The 18,720-nt window shown below is 42.6% G+C and overlaps 1 protein-coding gene across 5 annotated transcripts in view; it reads right to left on the reverse strand.

Moving 5' to 3' along the window:
- Positions 1-234: 234 nt before the first annotated feature.
- The window catches only part of CTBP1 (C-terminal binding protein 1), a 449,102-nt gene continuing 430,616 nt past the window's right edge, over positions 235-18,720 (reverse strand). For all 5 annotated transcript variants that reach the window (XM_027836130.1, XM_027836129.1, XM_027836133.1 and 2 more), the window contains 5 exons: positions 15,403-15,617; positions 11,312-11,442; positions 9,269-9,396; positions 4,292-4,409; positions 235-1,294 (listed from right to left, as the gene is read on the reverse strand). In XM_027836130.1, the coding sequence (XP_027691931.1) occupies positions 1,108-1,294; positions 4,292-4,409; positions 9,269-9,396; positions 11,312-11,442; positions 15,403-15,617 (779 nt within the window). In that variant the 3' untranslated portion in view covers positions 235-1,107. The remainder of the gene's footprint in view (positions 1,295-4,291; positions 4,410-9,268; positions 9,397-11,311; positions 11,443-15,402; positions 15,618-18,720) is intronic.

Below are 18,720 nucleotides of genomic sequence, written 5' to 3' on the forward strand. Positions count from 1 at the left end.
TGAACTACGCGTCACTTTGTATTTCGACTATCTTTTCCATCTCTGTATAATTGTGGAGGGGAATCTGTGAAGGTAAGGCCTGCTTCTTTCCCAGCTTCCAAGAGGGCATTATCAACATCTTGTTAGCAACCATGGAAAATCAAGCTTTCTCAAAACGGTAAGATTCAAACTGACAGCTAAAAGATGGAACTAAAAGTTGGCCAAAAATGACTAGAAATAAAAATGTTACACATATAGTATTTGTCTGGGATTTTTATTTCTTTAAAATAATTCATACAAATGGTTACAGTCACAAACATGATTTTAACCAAAAATATTGCTAGCCTACCACATTACCAGGAAGGAATCAATGTAGGCGATGAAATGCTGCTACCCTTCAGCAGTCTAGTGCCTTTTTGCAAACCACCAATAATATATACTTTAACTGGTGACCAAAAGCACAATGCTCATTTATACAAAACCTCTGTCTTCCTCAAAATCTTTTTGAAATGTTGTCTTCATTTGGAAAGAAGGGAAATTCATGCCCAAATCAGAAGAAATGGTTTTTCTTTTGTTTACTAAATTAGTCTAAAAAATAAGACAAGCAGGTAGAAAAAACAATGCACTGTGTGGCGTAGAAAGAAAAATGGGAAAAATTCATTGTCCTGAGAAGTTTGCCAACTGCCTCATCTTGGGGCATGTTTTAACATATAAAAAAAAATCATCTCAAAATTGGTTTTTTGAATGCCTCCTTTTTGCTTTCTTTTTTGTTGACAGCTAAGCAAACAAATCCTTTTTAATGTTCTAAAAACTGTACACAGACAAGTACATTCATGATATAATTAACTACTAACTTCTCTTAACAAAGAACCCATAGGACACAGAAACAGTGAATCAGTCCACTGGACGGGGGACAAACTACAATTTATACGGAGGAAAAAAAGTTTTCCAAATCTTCTTTTCACCTCCCACACCTTTTGCCTTTTATATCTGTATATTGGACCAGTTTCTAAAACAATTATGGTCTCCTGTAAGTTCATGGTTTTGCCTCTATTCAAAAATCCAGATTTTTTTCCACGTCATCTTCAAAGTTGAAAGCTCCAATGTTGGGAATGCTATTTTCTTAGGCTACAATTGGTCACTTGGGTGGTCTCTCTCAGCTTCTGGTTTGACGGTTTGGCCAGGGGAAGGAGCATGGGGAGGATGGGCAACAGTGGGGAGCCCGTGGGATAAGGACATGGCGCTGGGGACTATTCCTTCTACTGCTGCAGGGATGCCAGCTGGAGCCACGCTCACCACACCTGGAGGGTACCTGCTGCAAGAGGTAAAGAACAACACATGGTAAGGATCCCTAAGGGCCATGCTGACCTCTAGGAATCTTGGAGCCACTCCATGAGGCTCGTTGAGCCAAAGCCTCCTTTGGAATTCTGAGGAAAAAGTAAGATTGCTTCCCTGCACTACTTGTTCTCCCCATCATCTGTATGTGGTCCACCAACCGTCGATTTTTAATCCCAGGTTGCTTCCTCTAACCCCTAAGTCTGCTTCTAGGACACTTCTCATTATGAGCACGTGTACTAAGTAAACACAGACTCATTTTAACCTCAATATCCATAAAATGAGGAGAAGAGGTAATTTATTAGGTGCCTACTGCTAAGAAGTCTCCTTTGAATGACCTGGGGATTAGGCAGTACTTGGGATGCCAGGCCTGAAGCTCCTTTTCACAAGGGTGGGCATAGGGAAGAGTGCACACGGCTGAATGACCCCAGCCAATGCCCTACTTGGCCTAGCACTCTGACATGTGATCAGCCCTGTCAGTGAGGAACTCTAGGAAACTGTACACATCCAGCCCCTTTGGGAGCTCACTCTAGGATGGAACAGCTATTGCTGCTGCTAAATTCTTCTTAAGGGAAAATGCTCTGAATCTAAAACCATAAGGGCAAGGGGTATATCTCAAATATTCCCTCTTCAGGCTGGCGAAGCAGAAGTTTTTAGATCACATTAGCCAAACTGAGAAGCAATTATCTATCACCTCTAAACTTAGAAAAAATCAATTGTGAACAATTTTTAAAACTATAAAATATATGATATGCACTCAGCTATCACTCCTTTAAAGATTTTGTGCCATTCTATCCTTCCAATCTCTTCCTCATCTTACTTCACAAAAAAGTGGTCATGATGTCACCTGGTCACCAGGGACCAATTCACTTGACTTTGATAAATGCTTTCACTCCTGTTTTGGGGGTATTATCTGCTGGTTTCAATTTAAATAAAAGAAAATATAAATGGTCTTAACCATTTTTCTGAGACAGCCCATGGCTCTGTGCTCAGGCTGCTCTCTCACAACCATATAGCTCATGCAGTGGTGTGTTTACTGACCCCACACATTAGAGACTGTTAGTCCCCAGGAGGTGCCACGAGCACATTAAAAGAGTAATAAACTGCAGTTGTCTTCATTCTTTGGTTCCAGAGCTTGAACCATGATGTCTTAAAAAATTAATAATCAATCACCCTTTTCATATATTAACATTTGCTAAATGAAGACTAATGGCCCCTCCTTTCTATTTCCTCAACAAACAAATTATTCAACATGCCCAGGCCTATGTTACTGGCCTCATCTTAGCTAGAATATCTAACTGGGGAGTTAAGATTGATAAGCAAGAACATTTAGTGAAAAAAATTCTGCTATCAAGGGAAAATAAAGGGGGCCTGCTATGGCTTCTGTTATTCAGTTTAGAAAGCTACTTTGAACCAAATCACTATGTTATTCTCCTTTAAAGGATACAGTCAAAATTCCAGATATTATGATGTTTCCATGGGAAAAAACTGTTGAAAATGTGACATTCCTTCCATAACCTGCCTTTCTGACGTGTGGCTTTCCTTTCCACTGTAACATCCCCTTCCTAAGAAGAGGCCCAGCAACAGTGATGACCAGAGGAAAACATCCTCCCTGAGCCCTGACTTGTGGCTCTAAGAACAAGCACAGGCCCCTCCTGCTCACCAGCCCAGAGAAGCCCGAGGACGCGCTGCCTGTGCTTCCCATGCCGGCCACACCGTCGCTCAGAATGCCAGACTGAGGGGAGAGGTGGCCTTTCAAGATGGTTGGTGACTCGCTCTTGGCAATTCCTAGGACGCAAAGGCTGAGCAGGCCTTGCCTGCTGCTAACATCCTGCTCCCTGTTGGTAGGGGCTGGGGATGGACTCTACCGTCAGTGGCCCCTCGAGCATCTGCCAGGTTTTCAGCTGAATCTTACAATACCTGCACGTCCACAGATGTGCCCTGGCCAAACTGCTGGGTCAGACTTGGATTCAACCACATCAAATATTGTTTTAAGGAAGCAGGTCATTGTTGCCAAGGTTTGGCAGTCTTTTGGTATTACAGTTATTTTGGTTGCAAGTATTTTACCTTGTAATATACTCTTAGGGTCCATAGTTTTCTCTGGCCTTACTTTGCATGATTTCCCCCCCACCCCCACTCCATATATTACTGGAAATGTTACTTGAAGGTCAATTTTCTAAGTCTTTAATTAATGTTGGATGATCACAAAAATTCTTCTCACCAAAACACTGGCTAGTGAGTAATGAATTTTTTTTGGCCATAACAATTAATGAACTGGCTTCCTTAACGTACACAAGGGCTGTGATGGACAACGGTGAGAGGAGTATCCACAGGGATAAAATCATAAATCCCAAGAAAAGAGGCAGCTAGATGCCATCATAGATAGAGAACCACTGGACCCAGAGTCAGGAAGATCTGGTTAACTTAAAATCCAGCCTTAGATACTCTGGGCAATTCACTTAATCTCTGTTAGCTTCAGTTTCCTCATCTGAAAAATGAGGATTTAATAATAGTACCTATCTCCTAGAGTTGCTGTGAGGATAAAATGAGATAATCTTTGCAAAGTGCTTTGCAAACCTTAAAGCACCACATAAGTGCTAGCAATTATTATTATTATTGAGATAAGAAGCCAGAGTGTATTCCTCACATCACAAAGACAAAGACATGAATAATTTATGTTTCACATGTACATCTACTATGCCACAAAATACTGGGAACTTAATACTCACTAAACACCTTCGGACATGACTGAACAGTCTACGACCGTTCAGCCCTCTTCCATGGGCTCACCTGAATCAACCTTTTTATTTTTATAGGACTTGAAGGGAATAAGAATAACTTCTAAAGAACACTACCTTGATGTACTCCTTCTGGTGGACTGGAGGGTGTTGGCCTGAAACGTGGCTCTCAACATTTTAGACAAATGAAGGAAAGCCCCCCACGGCTCAGAACAGACCCCCCCCCCCTCCCCACTCACCTATATGCGGCACCATTAAGCTCTGGATGAACTACTGCTGGGTCCATACTGGCCCAATGTGTAGCTGCAGTCAAATGATCTTTATTAACACAGTTTTTCAGACTGTCTGGAATACGACCTTGGGAGATTGTGGGGGAAAGGCAGGAAACAAATAATACATTTGTTTTAAACCACTGATTTTACACACTTTCATTCCACAGACTTAGATTCAGACAAAGGTTTATAATTTGTTATTTGGTCCCTCAATCTGGCATTCAGAGCTTTCTTGTTATTGTACTATATCCTTTTCAATGTGTCATAACTATAGTTAAGACAGCTTTCAAAAAATGTAGACATCTACTATTTTGTTTTCAAATAAATGGTTATTTCAATGGTTTAGGTACAATTTATCTCTGGAAATAAGTATAGTTATTTTAAAATGTTGCCATCCTTTTAAAAAAATTGTGGCACATATTTAACCTATATCAAATTGTTTGCCTTCTCAATGAGGGGGGAGGAGAAGGAGGGAGACTATGTGGAACTCAAAATTAAAAAAAAAACATGTTAAGAATTTTTATATGTAATTAGAAAAAAAAGAAAATATTTTTAAAAATTTGTGGTAAATGTATGGTTTTTCAAAATCTTTGAGTTACTGTTACTAGCAGGCAGGGGACCAAAGCCTAATACCTCTCTGGCCCTACCACAGTGTGACCTGCTTCACCCCAACCCTTCCAGCCCCGTGCTGAACGCAGACCAAGGCCTTGCAACATCTTTTGGGAGAAATGAGTCTTAGAATTTATCTGCCACCCACTCCCACACTAATGGCTAGAAAACACTCACCAACTGTTACGCTTCCAGTCCCAGTGTGACTTAATTACCAACTACATAGAAGCAAACTATGCCCAACCTCCAACTATCGCTCTTTCACACCGCCCCATCAGTGTTGCCCTCCAACTCTGCCCCCTTTCCACTACATCCTCTGGAATTCTTGTTCCACAATGAACAAACTTCCTTCACTCTGGTCCTCTTCCTCTTATCTTCCTCCATCTACTTGTTCTCACTGATGATGACCCGGCACTCTGGCCACCATGGCCAGGATGTGCACCCATAGCTACACTTTCACTCACATATTCTGAAGGGGGAGGCAAAACACGCCTTGCTCCCCAAAGCCGCTTCCAGACCCTCTCTTTGCCTCCATCATTCAGTAACCTCTCCTGCTTTGAAATCCACTTCAAACTTGTCATCCTTTATTGCTCAGCTTAGTATTAATATTCTATTAGCATTCCTAGGGCTTCACACACAGCAAGAGCTTAATAAATGCACACTTATTAATTCTCTGGATCTCTTTTCTGAAGGAATTTAGCATTTGGCCCCCTGTCTTCTCTTTCCTAATCCCTACCCTTATGCTAGAGGACTCCCAAAATTCACGGCAATACTCCCTCAAACACTCCAACTTTCCAATTCTTCAATTTTCTTAAATCCTATGACATATTCCTCCATTCCACCTAAGCCATGCATAAGGAGAGTCATTACCCATAGTACAAATATCTTTTTCTAAGACTTTGGCTGAGAATGAGACAAAAGATTCAGGGTGATAGCTTAAGGGGATGGTAGGAAGTGAAAGATGAAGGAAAATTGTGCATGTTTAAAGGAAGCAGTAGACAGAGAGAGACTGAATATTACAGAAAAAGGGGATGATCACATTAGGAAAGATGGGAAAGGATGAGCTCAAAGGCACGTGTGGAAGGTGACTTTGGCAAAGAGAACTCACGCATTTCCCTGATCAAAAACTCTGACCTTCCATCTGACCATAACCTCCTATCACACCATCTTTCCCCAGGATTGCTGTGAGGATAAAATATTTGTAAAGTGCCTTGTAAACCTCAAAGCACTATAAAAGTGCTAGTGATTACAACTGTTATCATCATTATCATTTCCTGAGATAAGAAGCCAGAGTCTATTTTTCACATCACAAAGAGAAAGGCATGACTTATTTCGTTTCTCACATACATCTGCTATCTCCCCAAATACTGGGAGCTTCCTGCTTCATCCCTCTTAAAACTGTTCTTCCCCCAACTCACAATATTCAATCCCTCTGCCCCTCAATACTTTCATAAGCCATCACTACCCTGCCCTGACTTGACCCTACAGTTAACTACTCAGTTCCACATTGTCATCCTCTTCTCTCCAATCCCTAAACCCCTGGTTAACCCTCAGTCTTGGATCACTTCCACTGTCCAGCTCCTTTACTCCCCTTTACTGGCTGCAGAACGGAAAATCACATACGTTTTTGGCATCTCACTCCAAGTGGGCTTTCCTTTGATTCCTTACTAATTGTTCCCCTATCTCACTCCTCACAGAAGTCACCCTAAACTTTATCTCCTCAATCCTCTCCCCACCCACTCCTCCTCTTCATGTCGAAACCCTCCTATCATCTCCCCAGGCTCTGGCAAAGGGGTGACCCTTCTTCTTGATGGAGCCAATCCTCCACACAGCCCTTGTTCCTATCCCCTTCTACCTTCTCTGCATATCGTCCTCTCAATCATGCCCTCTTTTTCTCTCTAATCTTCAGTCTCCCTCTCTACCAGACCCTTCCTTGCTTCCTCAAACATGCTCAAGTCTTCCCCACCTTTAAAAAACCTTCACTTGGTGCTATCATTCCCTCAGGCCACCATCTCTTTTCTCATCTCCTTTTCTCAGTCTAACACCTCAAATAAGCTCTCTCCACTCATTTCACCTACTACTTCTCTTACTCACTGCTTTGCAATCTGGCTTCTGGCCCCATCATTTGACTGAAACTGCTCTCTTCAAAATTACCAACGATCTCTTAGTTGCCAAGAGATCTATCTGCTGCATTTGACACTTGATGACTCTTTCCTCCTAGATACTTCCTCCACTCTGCGTTTTGATGTGATTCCCTCCTGGTTCCCTCCCCTCCTGTGTGATTGTTCTTCCTCCTCCTCAGGCCCCTTTGGTATGGCTCACCAGCCATCTCTCGCCCACTACCTGGGTATTCCCCAAGACTCAATCTTGGGCCTTCTCTATTCCTATATTTTCTTGGTGACCTTATCTGCTCCTGTGGATTTAATTATCACCTCTAGGCACATGTCTCATAGATTCTGACCTGTCTCTCCCCTGAGCTTCAGTCTTGCATCACCAGCTCTCTACTGGATATAGGCCCACCCATCTTTCCATATTCCCCTTTTCCAGGGAAGGCAATACCACTTTCCAAATCTTCATGGTTCATAAGCTCCTTCACTGTCTCTTACCTCATATACCCAATTCCTTCCTCCACGCTCACCCGCCACCACCTTGCGCTGGGCTTTTACTGCCTCTTGCCTGCTGCATTGCAGAGGGCTCTTAATCTGTCTCTCTGCCTCAAGTCTCCTTGTTCCAATCCATCTTCCACATTTATGCCAATGCAGTTTTCCTTAAGTGCAGGTCTGGCCCTCTCACCCCTACTCAGTAAATTCCAATATTTCCTTATTGTCTCTGGGGTCAAATGTACCACAATCCTTCATAGCCTGGGTCTAACCTGTCATTCCGCCCCACTTCCTGCATTCTACAGCCCTGTCTGCTCACCTCCCTTTGGGAGAGCTCTCACTGCCTTTAGGACACAACTTGAGCACCACTTTCTACACAAAGTCTTCTCTTACAACCTCACCCCGCCACGTCCTCCCTCTGTATTCATTCTGCATATATTTATTTGTGTTCATGTGACCTCTCCTGCTAGAATGTAGCTCCCTGAGAATAAGGATGGTTTAATTTTTTGCATCTGAATCCCCAGTGATAAACAGAGGAGGTGCTTAACATCTGTTGATGGACTGATCACTCTCCTTTGTTACTGCCAATACTTTATGTCTTTTAAAACTAGTCTAGATTCCTTTCAAAGCTGTCCAGTATCCTAAAGGACATTACCTAGAACTGTTCATTCAGTTTCCTTGGTACCAACTTGGTCAACTACAGAAAATAATTCTGTAGCCATGAGACTTAATTCAGTCAAAGCATTAAAATCAACCTTTCACTTCACTTTGACGTACCCTCACCCACTGTCAAACCCAGGTCCTACTTGAAATGTTTCTTTACTCATGCTCTCAAAGTCCAAAGCTAACACGGCTTGGAAATGGTCACAAAAGTTAAAACATCAGAACCACTACAGTAAATTGGTCAATCCAGTCCAATAACCCGTCTCTGGCAATCATACAAAGTGATAGTGTAACCTCTAGTTAGTCGAGGGGAAACTCCATGCACACAGAGGGTGTCCCTAAGGTCTTAAGAGTCATTTTAATCTTTAAGAGCTTACATAACTTTAATAAGTCAAAATGGCACCTTATAGGATTCCACACCAAAGTGGGCAACAGCTGGGTTCCCGGGCCTCACTATTCTTCTGAGTCTTTTCTACATGACAATTTCCTCATACTAAATAAGACACCAGGTTTTTATTAACCCCACGACTCCGCTCAACCCTCTAGCATCCTTCGTGGGCTCGAAAGAGTGACTACTCTCCTGGCCTTCAATCACACTTCTTGGGCATGACCCTAATTCCTTCAGCATCGTGCAGTTTCTTACTCAGAGGAATATGAATCTTTCTCTGGCAATGGCCCTCCTGATAATTTCTTCATGAAGACTGGCCTTTTTGTTGTTGTTGTTTGTTTGTTAAAGAATAAGCTCTAGTTCTCTTGACTACAAATTATCTTTGCTAGTGCCAAAATTTTCTATCAACTCCTCCAACACTCCTGAGGGAAGAGTGTGTCAAAAACTTTCTTCTCTCTAAGCACAAAGCATGCTAGGAACTTAATCAATGTTTGTTGCTGGGGAGATGTACTCACAGAGATGATGCAGCAAAAGCCCCTTCCCCACCAAGGACCCTGTGGCCAGAGATAAACAGCTGAATAAATAGTACTTTCCTTCTTCACATGTGAATGAATTATAGCAACTGGCCTCTTTTCCACCCAATCTCAGGGAGGAGAAGCTAAGCTACCCGAGTATAATGGCTACCTGTAATGGCTCTCCGGATCTCCCGAGCAGCCTCTTCTCGCATCTCAATGGAGGCCTGTTCACTGTACCACGCTGCATGGGGAGTGCAGATCAGATTTGGTGCGTCCTTTAGGGGACCCTGGCTAAAGCTAAACACAATCATAAAACATAATGAGAATAACCAGAAGCATAAAAGGGTGTAAAGAGAAAGATACAGTGAGAGAAGGCTGATTTTCAGTTACCAAAACATTTAAAAAGTGTCCTTTGGTGTTTCTTGGAAGTCTGATACCAGCCAGTTCATAATCACCACCCCATTTCATGGCATCAGCTTTTAAATAGGCTTCCCATAACATCAAAAGTCACAAAGACAATACTTTTCTTTTAACACATACGGTAGGCAAGAAAGATTAAAATAAAGGACCAATGATTTCATATGTATGTGTATGTATATGTGTATATATGGATACACGTACACATCCATAACACATACACATATAAATATATTCCCTGCCCCCCAACAATAGGCCTTCAATAGGCTCAAACATAAAATCTGATGAGACAGATTTTTGAATGGAGAGAAAATATTATGGTCAGGGCCACCCAAAAAATTAACGGCAAAACCAGAACGTGAGTATCATAACCTCCTCACATACAGCTACAGGCTGTAACCGACCTTGGCCCTACCCCTACTGTTTTCATTGGTCACATGGAGAGACATGTGAGCACCCTAATGTGTTACTCCATCTCACCTCTAGCACAGCTGTCAATTCAGACAGGTAAGGACTTGACCAGGTGACCTGGACATGAAGCCCAGAAATGGTTCCATCCAACTGAGGCTTGTTAGATGCTGAACTGTGCAGCAATAGGCCACTGCCTTAGGCAGGCAATACGCATTTAGGCCAAGTAATGCCTACTCCCTGGTTTAAGAAAATTATCTTGGAAATCTCATTCCATCCCATTTCTTCTATAAGATATTCTGAATGCCATTAAGGCTGAGGCCTCCTTTGTACACATTATTAATCACCTTGTTGTAATGGTTACACTTAGAAGTAAACAAGAGGATCTGGTGGCCTCTTGGGCAATAGAGCATCAAGCTTTCTATCTGTAAGTGACCTTTCAGAATTGATTGTAAAATACTTTGTTGTCGATGACTATCAGTTAATGGCTGGGCTCTGATAATCTGTATTCAGGATCTCACGTATCGTGTGGGTTTCTGCAGTTAAAACAATCAGTCTGACTTTCTCCTGATGGATCTGAATTTGCATCTTTCCATTCAACCCAGGATCACAGTGACTAAGGAGACATCACTATCTCCAGCGCTTCTCATGGAGCTGGAAGGAGACAGGCTGGGGTAGCAAGGCCAGTAGTGTTTTGGGCTTTGATTTCAGAAGCATGGGCAGACTTCAAACCAGTTCTTAACAAAAATAGACAAGGTTGGCCGGGGGGATAGAGGAGGAAATGAAAGCTACTGGGCAGAATACTGTAGTCATCAGCTCCATTTAACCTAGCAGAAACCTATGGGAGACAGGATGATAGTGGTGCCCAGGCCTTCCTGAAGCCCATGAAACTGCCACAGAAGTCTCCTCTGATCAATGTAATTCCCTGCTTCAACCATTCCTGGAAGAGGGCATATACATCTTAGATATTAAATACTGACACTCAAAGATCACATTTACATCTGTGTAATTTCATTACGAATAGCCTGGTTCTCCTCCTCTGCTCTGGGTGGGTATTTTGGGGAATGATCACTGCGACCTCCTTCAGCTGAGAGGCTTGCTCTAAGTGACCAGACCACTTACTATGCCCAAGTGTTCTCCAGAAGACACAGACCGATGGCCATGTCTCCTTCCTATTCCTACTTTTTCCTTCATTGGGACAAAAAAGGGGCTCTGACCTATGGACTTTTCCCATGCAATCAGAGGTCTTGCTCCATCAGGACAGATCGCGGGGTTGGCTATCAGTGAGGGTGGTTGTCGGGTGGGGGCGGGAGTTGGCTGATCGGGGACATCATGCACTATAAGGGAAAAATAAGGAAAGGGAACAAAAGAACAAACAGAAAAGCACCTGAACGGTTCTGACTCATGTACATCTAAGGCTGCCCCTCGTATCCTTCCTTCCTTCAGGGCCTGTGCCAGTGCTTTTTCGTCTACCAACCCACCTCGTGCTGTGTTCACCAGGAAAGCCCCTTGTCTCATCTGGGAAAAATTAAAAAATAATAATCAAATTAAAAATAAGATAAAATAAAAGTAGAGGCATTCTCATTTACTCAAAAGAAGCATCCATTACAACAAAGTCGAAGCAGCGAGAACGATCACCCTTATACTACCTATCTACTTTGAAAAACAAGACAATATGCCCCATTTTCCCAGGGAGCTTCAGATATAACACAGTCATTCACACCAATTAATCTGCGGCGTCACAGTTGAGCTGCTCAAAACTAAGATAGTGTTTTATACTCAATCACTAAGTTTATCAATAGAATCCCCAAAATAGGACTGAGGCTGGGAAGAGCTGCTTTAGTGTTGTGAAAGAAACTGCACTGTAAATTGTAAGGAGGTGGAAGAACAACTAGTTTAGCATACTTCAATGACAAGAAGTTTGGAGGGCAAGGGGAAGGCTCTTGTAATAAAGAGTGAACCAAAGGTAGAGACAAATCAATCTCATTAAACTTAATTTCTGTTCATTGTTATGATCTTTAATTGGGGGAAGATTTCAACCCTATTTTGGAGCTGTATGAAAAATTGTCCTATTCCTAAAAGAAAAGGGGGTAGGGGAAGGAAGAGAAGGAGAAAGAAAGAGACAGACAGATAGACAGAGGCAGAGAAAGAAGAGAGGAAAAGAAAGGAGAGAGAACACAGCGTTGGCAATATGCAATTCTCAAGGCTAATGTAGCTAACTCTCACATCCTCGTGTGGCAGTCTAGTATGATGCAAAGCTTAGGCTCTGGCAGCAAGAGAGGCCTCGAGTCAGAAGTTACACAGAAAGACTCACAAAGATAGGAGCCTTCAGAAACACTGGTTAGAATGAAGCTAGACTGTCAGTGATTCTAGATGTCTCTTCAGGCGGGCCAAGGCGGCCCAAGCCATGTCCAAGCTCCAGGGAAACCTTTACCCAAAGGGTCCTGATGCTTCATCCTTCTGTGGGCAGCACTTCAACTACTTCTCTTCTCATCTGTGTTATCAAGATCCAATTTAAAATAATCTGATTTTAATAAGCCTATTACAAAACCAGACACAGATGAAAGTTTAAATAATTCTGTTTTGGGAAACTGATGGGCCTCCAAGAACACAGACTGGCTTCAGACATCTGCAACCTCCAGTTCCTAGACGCCAGTGAGCCAGAAGCTAGCCCGTTGCCCAGCCCCTCAGTTCTTCCCACCTTCACTTTGATTTCATGTGTAGGAAGCCATTTCAGGAAAACTCCTGTTTTCACACGATACTACATTAACAGCCAGGCTACAATTTTAACTCTAAAGGAACAGAAATTCAGTGTTGAGGTCCCCTTGGCAACCTTGAGTTCCCTGCTCACAGAGAGCATGCACATGCAAAGTATGCCCTTTGGAGGGGGTTTCCTACACTGTGTGTGCTGCTAGGCATCCTGACTTGTGGGGATGGGGGATCTGGGGGCACATTCATTTATGCAACAAATGTTTCTAAAAATAAATAGCCAAACTTCATAAGGCACATTGTATGATATGCATGAAAAACTTCCTCCAACACAGACGTGCCAACTTCAGATAGTGTACTTTGATCACGTACTTACAATGCATTCTTTCCTAATTTAAAATGTTATTCTTCCAGTATCTCACTGAGGTGGCTATTTCAGGTGAGAAAACATTTTGATTTCATCTTTTAATCATTCTGGTCTAAATTTAAATTCAACTTCTTGGAAAAAAAAAGTAACTTCCTAAATCTTTAGAAAAGGAGACCACCTTTACATGTGGAGGAAGCCTGGGTGAGCAGGAAGAGACAGCAGATGAAAGTCCCCTCTAGGGAACTCTGCCAAGCTGAGGGACTGCTTGAAGATCACTTAGCTACTCTAAGGACATTTCCCTCATTTGTCAATAGACAATATTTTTAATACTATGGTTCTTTTCTGAGTTTTAGCTTCTTCCTATAAAAAAAATGTGAGGTAATGACACTGACCTCACAAAGTTGTCAGGAGGGAAGTGCTCTGTGAATTGTAAAGAATCACAGAAAGTCACCTTACCTCTCTTGGCCTCAGTTTTTTTCTTTGAAAAACAAAGGGGTTGGATTAAATGGTCTCTAAAAGGCCCTTTCTAGGTCTAAATCCAATGATGCAATAACCTTTGGGAACTATTCTTGTGACTTATCTACTTTTCTTAATATATTTTATTTTAAATATTTATGTGGAGGGGCAGCTAATTTTTTTTTATCAAAACTTTAACAATATTTATCTACACTAATCACTTGCTGGGAACTCCACTACCATAAAACTTTACACTATTCTTTAAGCACTAAATGACTACAAAAGGATATAGCTAGTACTGATTTGAACAATGAAGGTAAACTGATGTGGGAAAAATTGACCAAGGTGACATTAAAAAATTAAGTCACCTACAGAAAACTTTCTACTGTTTTAATTCAATTTCAATTCAACAAAGTAAGAACTTTGACTCCAAGTCTGTATTTGAAATCAAAACTAACATTTAATTCCAGGGACAGAAGGCTTCATGGATTCTGATCCCATCACTGAAGTCTACCAGATATTATTTAAAATATCAGTTAACAAGTATTTAGTAACCATTTATTAAGTGCCAGAAACTAAGTGCTAGAAGTACAAAGAAAGGCAATAGCAGTCCCTGCCCTCCAGAAAGCTTCCATTCCAGTGGGGCCATTTTAAGTTGTGGATTTTGAATCTTTAAATCTTTCCACAGAAAGAACAAGCATTTAAGTGTTCATAGGCACCGTGGCTATAACATAGGACAAGGACCAGCTGGGTTCATTCTCAGCTATTTTACTTCAAAAAAAGGAATTTTAAGATGACACCCAAGCTGATTTATTTTATATCATAAGCTTTGTAAAGGACTGGAGAAGTTAGCAATCAATTTTGGAAAATTCAAGTCCAGATTACAATTTAAATAGTATTGACCTCTGTGAGCATTCGCTTTGAACACAAGGGGGAGCTAAGCAGTCATAATACTTGCTCATTTTAAATGCACCAATGGCAAGAGGGCTTTTTCAAGTTGAGTACGTTACTGAACAAGAAGGGCATTTCAAATAGCGAATTCTTCTCCACAATGGATTTCAGTTTCTCCCTTCGCCCCGTTGGAAATACGGAAAGTTGACTTTTGGGTAGAAGGAGCCTTGGACCTCTGTCCCCTTCCCTATAACACAAGCTTATTTCAGGGAGAACTGACCCGATGCCCTCTTCTCCTCGTGCTGTGTCCAGATTTCTTTGCTCAGTCCCTGCAGAGGCTACCTTTTAGGAGAAGTGCCTGCCTGAGAGGAGTGGAGGTCTAAATGGGAAAGGGAAGGGGGCAGGTGGTTCCCTACTCCAACTTGCTCTCTTGCTTTTAAAGGCAAAGCAGGAGCAGATTGACTCGTTTTCTTGATCTGTGCCATTCTAAGTTCTGTCTTTTGAGTTCTGTGGCTCTATGACAATTTTCACTGTATAGCCCTGGAAACCAGAAAATCCAGGATTCCCACCCTGCCCATCACAATAACAGCAAGCTCACACCAAAGACAGTATTTCTACCAGTGTAGCCTTTGGACATTTGACAGTGCAGGGCGAGGCTTCATAAATAATTAATGAACTATACTTTTAAAACCAAATTTGATAACAATATAAAGAACACAGCCATGACTTTTGCTTTTTAGGCAAATCCACACAATTGGTTAAGTCTCCTATGCAATGTTATTTCATTTGATCCTCATAATGACCTTGGGAGGTAGATGCTATTATTAGCCCCATTTTATAAATTTGACTTAAGTCAAATCCAATGAAAAGCACCACTAAACAGATAAATATGGCATCAACTATTTCCTAACTATGAAGGTCAGCAAAGAAAAGGCAGGAAAGAAAGACTAGACTAGCTACCACAGCCCCACAGAAAAAAAGAAGGCCTCTGTTTGAACACTATACATCACACCAACCCAAATGACCAACAGGACCCAAGTGCCTGACGTGGTTACCTGCTTAATGGTGAAGTCATTAATCAGATGATGATTGTGTTCATTCAAGCTGCAGTGTAGGGTTACACAGTCACTGTGAAATAGCAGGTCTTGTAAAGTGCTCACCCTCTGGAGCCCCAGAGCACGCTCAATGCCATCAGACAGATATGGGTCATAGAAAATGACATTGAAGCCAAAGGCTTTGGCACGAAGTGCAACTGCCTGTCCAACACGACCTAAACAGAGAGGCAAACACATGAACAACAATCATGGCAAGGGAATCAACTTGTTTGTGAAGATAGTTGACATTCATATTGTGCCTTAAGAATTATAAGGTGTAAAAAAAAAATAAGAATTATAAGGTGTTTTATGTACATCATTTCATTTAATCCTCACAACAAACCTGTGATTTAGGTGCTACAGATAAGACAGCCTTTTTCTTCCCCCAGATGAGGAACTTGTGTCTCAGAGGTGACATGACCCACCCAGGGTCATATAAGATAATAATTAATCAACTAACAAACATTTATGACTTGCTTACTCTGCATCTATGGGCATTCTTTGGGGTGCTGTGGACACAAATGCAAGGAGTGGAACAATCCCTACTATGTGCATGACAATCACATTCTACAATGTCAGAGGCAATGTCTGAACCTAAGTGTGCCTGATTCCAGGTCTAAAAATTTCCCCATTATATTATATGACCTCAGTGTAGCCTCATGCCAAGCCTTTTTTAGGGTGGTCCTTACCATCTGGGTTAGGATCTCTACATGTATTTGTAATATGACTCCCAAGATAAAATATAACTCAATAATGCCAACTAATAACGTCCACAGTTACCACCAAAGAAGAGGCATAAAAACCTCCTGTGGAGGATGGGGCAAGTAGAGAAGACAGAACAGGAAAGCACAGAGCTAATTCTAAAGAACCCAAGAAAAGAAATTTGCTTACAAATGCTAATAATGTTTTCTCATCAAGTTTTGCCTTCCTAAAGTACAGGTGTTAGTCTCATAAAGTTAGCTCATGCAAGATTTAAAGTCTTACAGTAAAACTGAATTTCATATTGATCACTTGTTTATTCTTCCTCCACAACTGATTATTCTGAACTTCTTTCCTTATTTCTACTGAGGGTACTACCATCTTCCAAGATGTGTGAGATCAGTCATCTTCAACTCATGACTCAACTCTTCCTCTATCAGTGGACAGATATTTATTGGTTCTACCTCTGATATCTTATGTCCAATCCCCTTTGCTCTACTCACACACAGCCACCATGCCAGTTCAGATCCTGACCACCTTCTGCCTTGACTACTGCAACAGTCTCTTCTTCATTGGTCTCCCTGCCTCCAGTAACTCCTCTCTCCAATCCATCTTCCCTACCTAATGCATGTCGCTCAAGAAGCTTGAGTGGCTCCCTACTGCTTCTAGGATAAAATACAAGTTCCTCTGCTGGCATTTAGAGTCCTTCAAAATCTGCCTCCAATCTATCTTTCTAGATTGATTTCACATTACTTCTCCTCACATCTTCTACATTCTAGCTAAACTGGCTTACTTGTTTTTCCCTATACCTGACCTTCTTTCTCCTATATCTGCACTGGCTGTGCCTCATATAGGGAATGCTCTTTGTTTTCACATCTGCCTCTCAGTTTCTCTAGTTTCATTAGAAGCTCAACTCAGTTTGAGCTGATTCCCCCCCCAATTGTGAGCTCCGCTTCACCTGGAATTATTTTGTATTTTCTTGTATTTACTTCCTTATGCACATGTTGTTTTTCCCCCAGGAGAATGGAAAGCTTGAGCATGACAAGGACTCTGTCATTTTGGTCTTTGCCCAGTGCCAATTGTGAGGGACTGTCTGATGTTGGCTACTGCCAAGTGGGGATTGTGGCAAGATGGGGTAGGAACAAGATACTAGGAAGTAACCGGAGCTCACGCTCCCGAGGCAGGAGCTGTGTTAGGCGGAGTTGTGGTGAACTGGGATGGGAACCAGATTCGGAGAAGTAACCGGAGCTCACGCTCCTGAGGCAGTGGGCAGTGCTATGTGGAGCTGTGATAAGCTGGGGAAGGAACAGAATACAAGGAAGTAGCCGGAGCATGTGCTCCTGAGGCAGGGGGCTGTGCCACGTGGGAGTGGGACGGCAGAGAATGAGTTCCTTTGTCTAGTCCTCTTCCCTAGGTGCAACGTTAACCCCAGACACCTCCTTCCTGTGTCCTTCCTGACTTCCTGGGTCACATACTTTCCCTTTGTGTAGCACTGACCCCAGACGCCTCCTCCCGGTATCTGGGCCTGACTTCCTGGGTCACGTACTCTCCCTTTGTCTATGCACTAATCCCAGACGCCTCCTTCCTGTATCCGGTCCTAGCCTCCTGCGTCACTTCCTCTCCCTTGGTGCGCTAAACCCAGACATCCCCTTCCGGTAGCTGACCCTACAATCAATGACTAGTAGGCGGGCTGAGGAGGAGGGGCTAAGAGGTACTTAAGGAACAGTAGTGGTCGGAGCTCGCTCTCTCTCTTTGCTCCTGCTCTCTTGCTCTGGCCTTCCTGCTTGGCCTTGCTGTGATGGCCTCTGAATAAAGCTCGGGTGTTGGCACCTCCTGGTCGGCTCATCTCTGTGTGTTTATCCGGGTAGGCTCCGAAGACTGGTAAGTATGACTCTGGCAGCCTGCTCCTTATAGGAGGAGAGTGCACGGCGTGGCCGGCACAGCCAATCATGTAGGTGCTGTTTAACAAATACTGGTGGCATGAACTGAATCACGGTTAGAGAAACACCTCAGTGATGACCCAGTCCAATGTCCACATTCAGGTGAATCCTTCTGTGGTGTCTCTCCAAGGGTGAGATGGATCCTGAGGACGGCATTGGGCCAGGAGTGACCATGCACTCAGGTTCTGGTTCATCCTCTGTAAGTGGGAGTGAGAGTGGTCCTAACTCCTAGGGTGGGCTGAACAACAAATGACGGCACAGGTTTGCACATCTCCAAGTGCTAAATCAGCGTTAGCTATTACGGCTATTATTGTTATCAAGCCTCCTGTTTATTTTCCCAAGCAGCACATTTTATTTTTGGAGAGTTTATTAAGAAGTTTGAGCCAACATTTGCCTCCCAGTCACTTCTGATCTTGTTCTGATCTCTGAAGTCAACCAGGGCAAGCTCCTCTTGCATAGATCAACCTTCAGATATATGAAGGGTATTCATGGGTTTCTGTTCATCTGCTTCTGTCTAGGCCACCATATCTCAGTCCCTTCGAGGATGATTAAGTCGTCAAGAAAAGCTTTAATTATGTTCAATACACTTTTACTTTGAGAGGCAAGCTTGCAGAGTGGATGGTGTTGACCTCAGAGTCGG

This window comes from Vombatus ursinus, unplaced genomic scaffold (assembly GCF_900497805.2).
Source record: "Vombatus ursinus unplaced genomic scaffold, bare-nosed wombat genome assembly UNPS02014818.1, whole genome shotgun sequence".
NCBI classification, from domain to species: Eukaryota; Metazoa; Chordata; class Mammalia; order Diprotodontia; family Vombatidae; genus Vombatus; species Vombatus ursinus.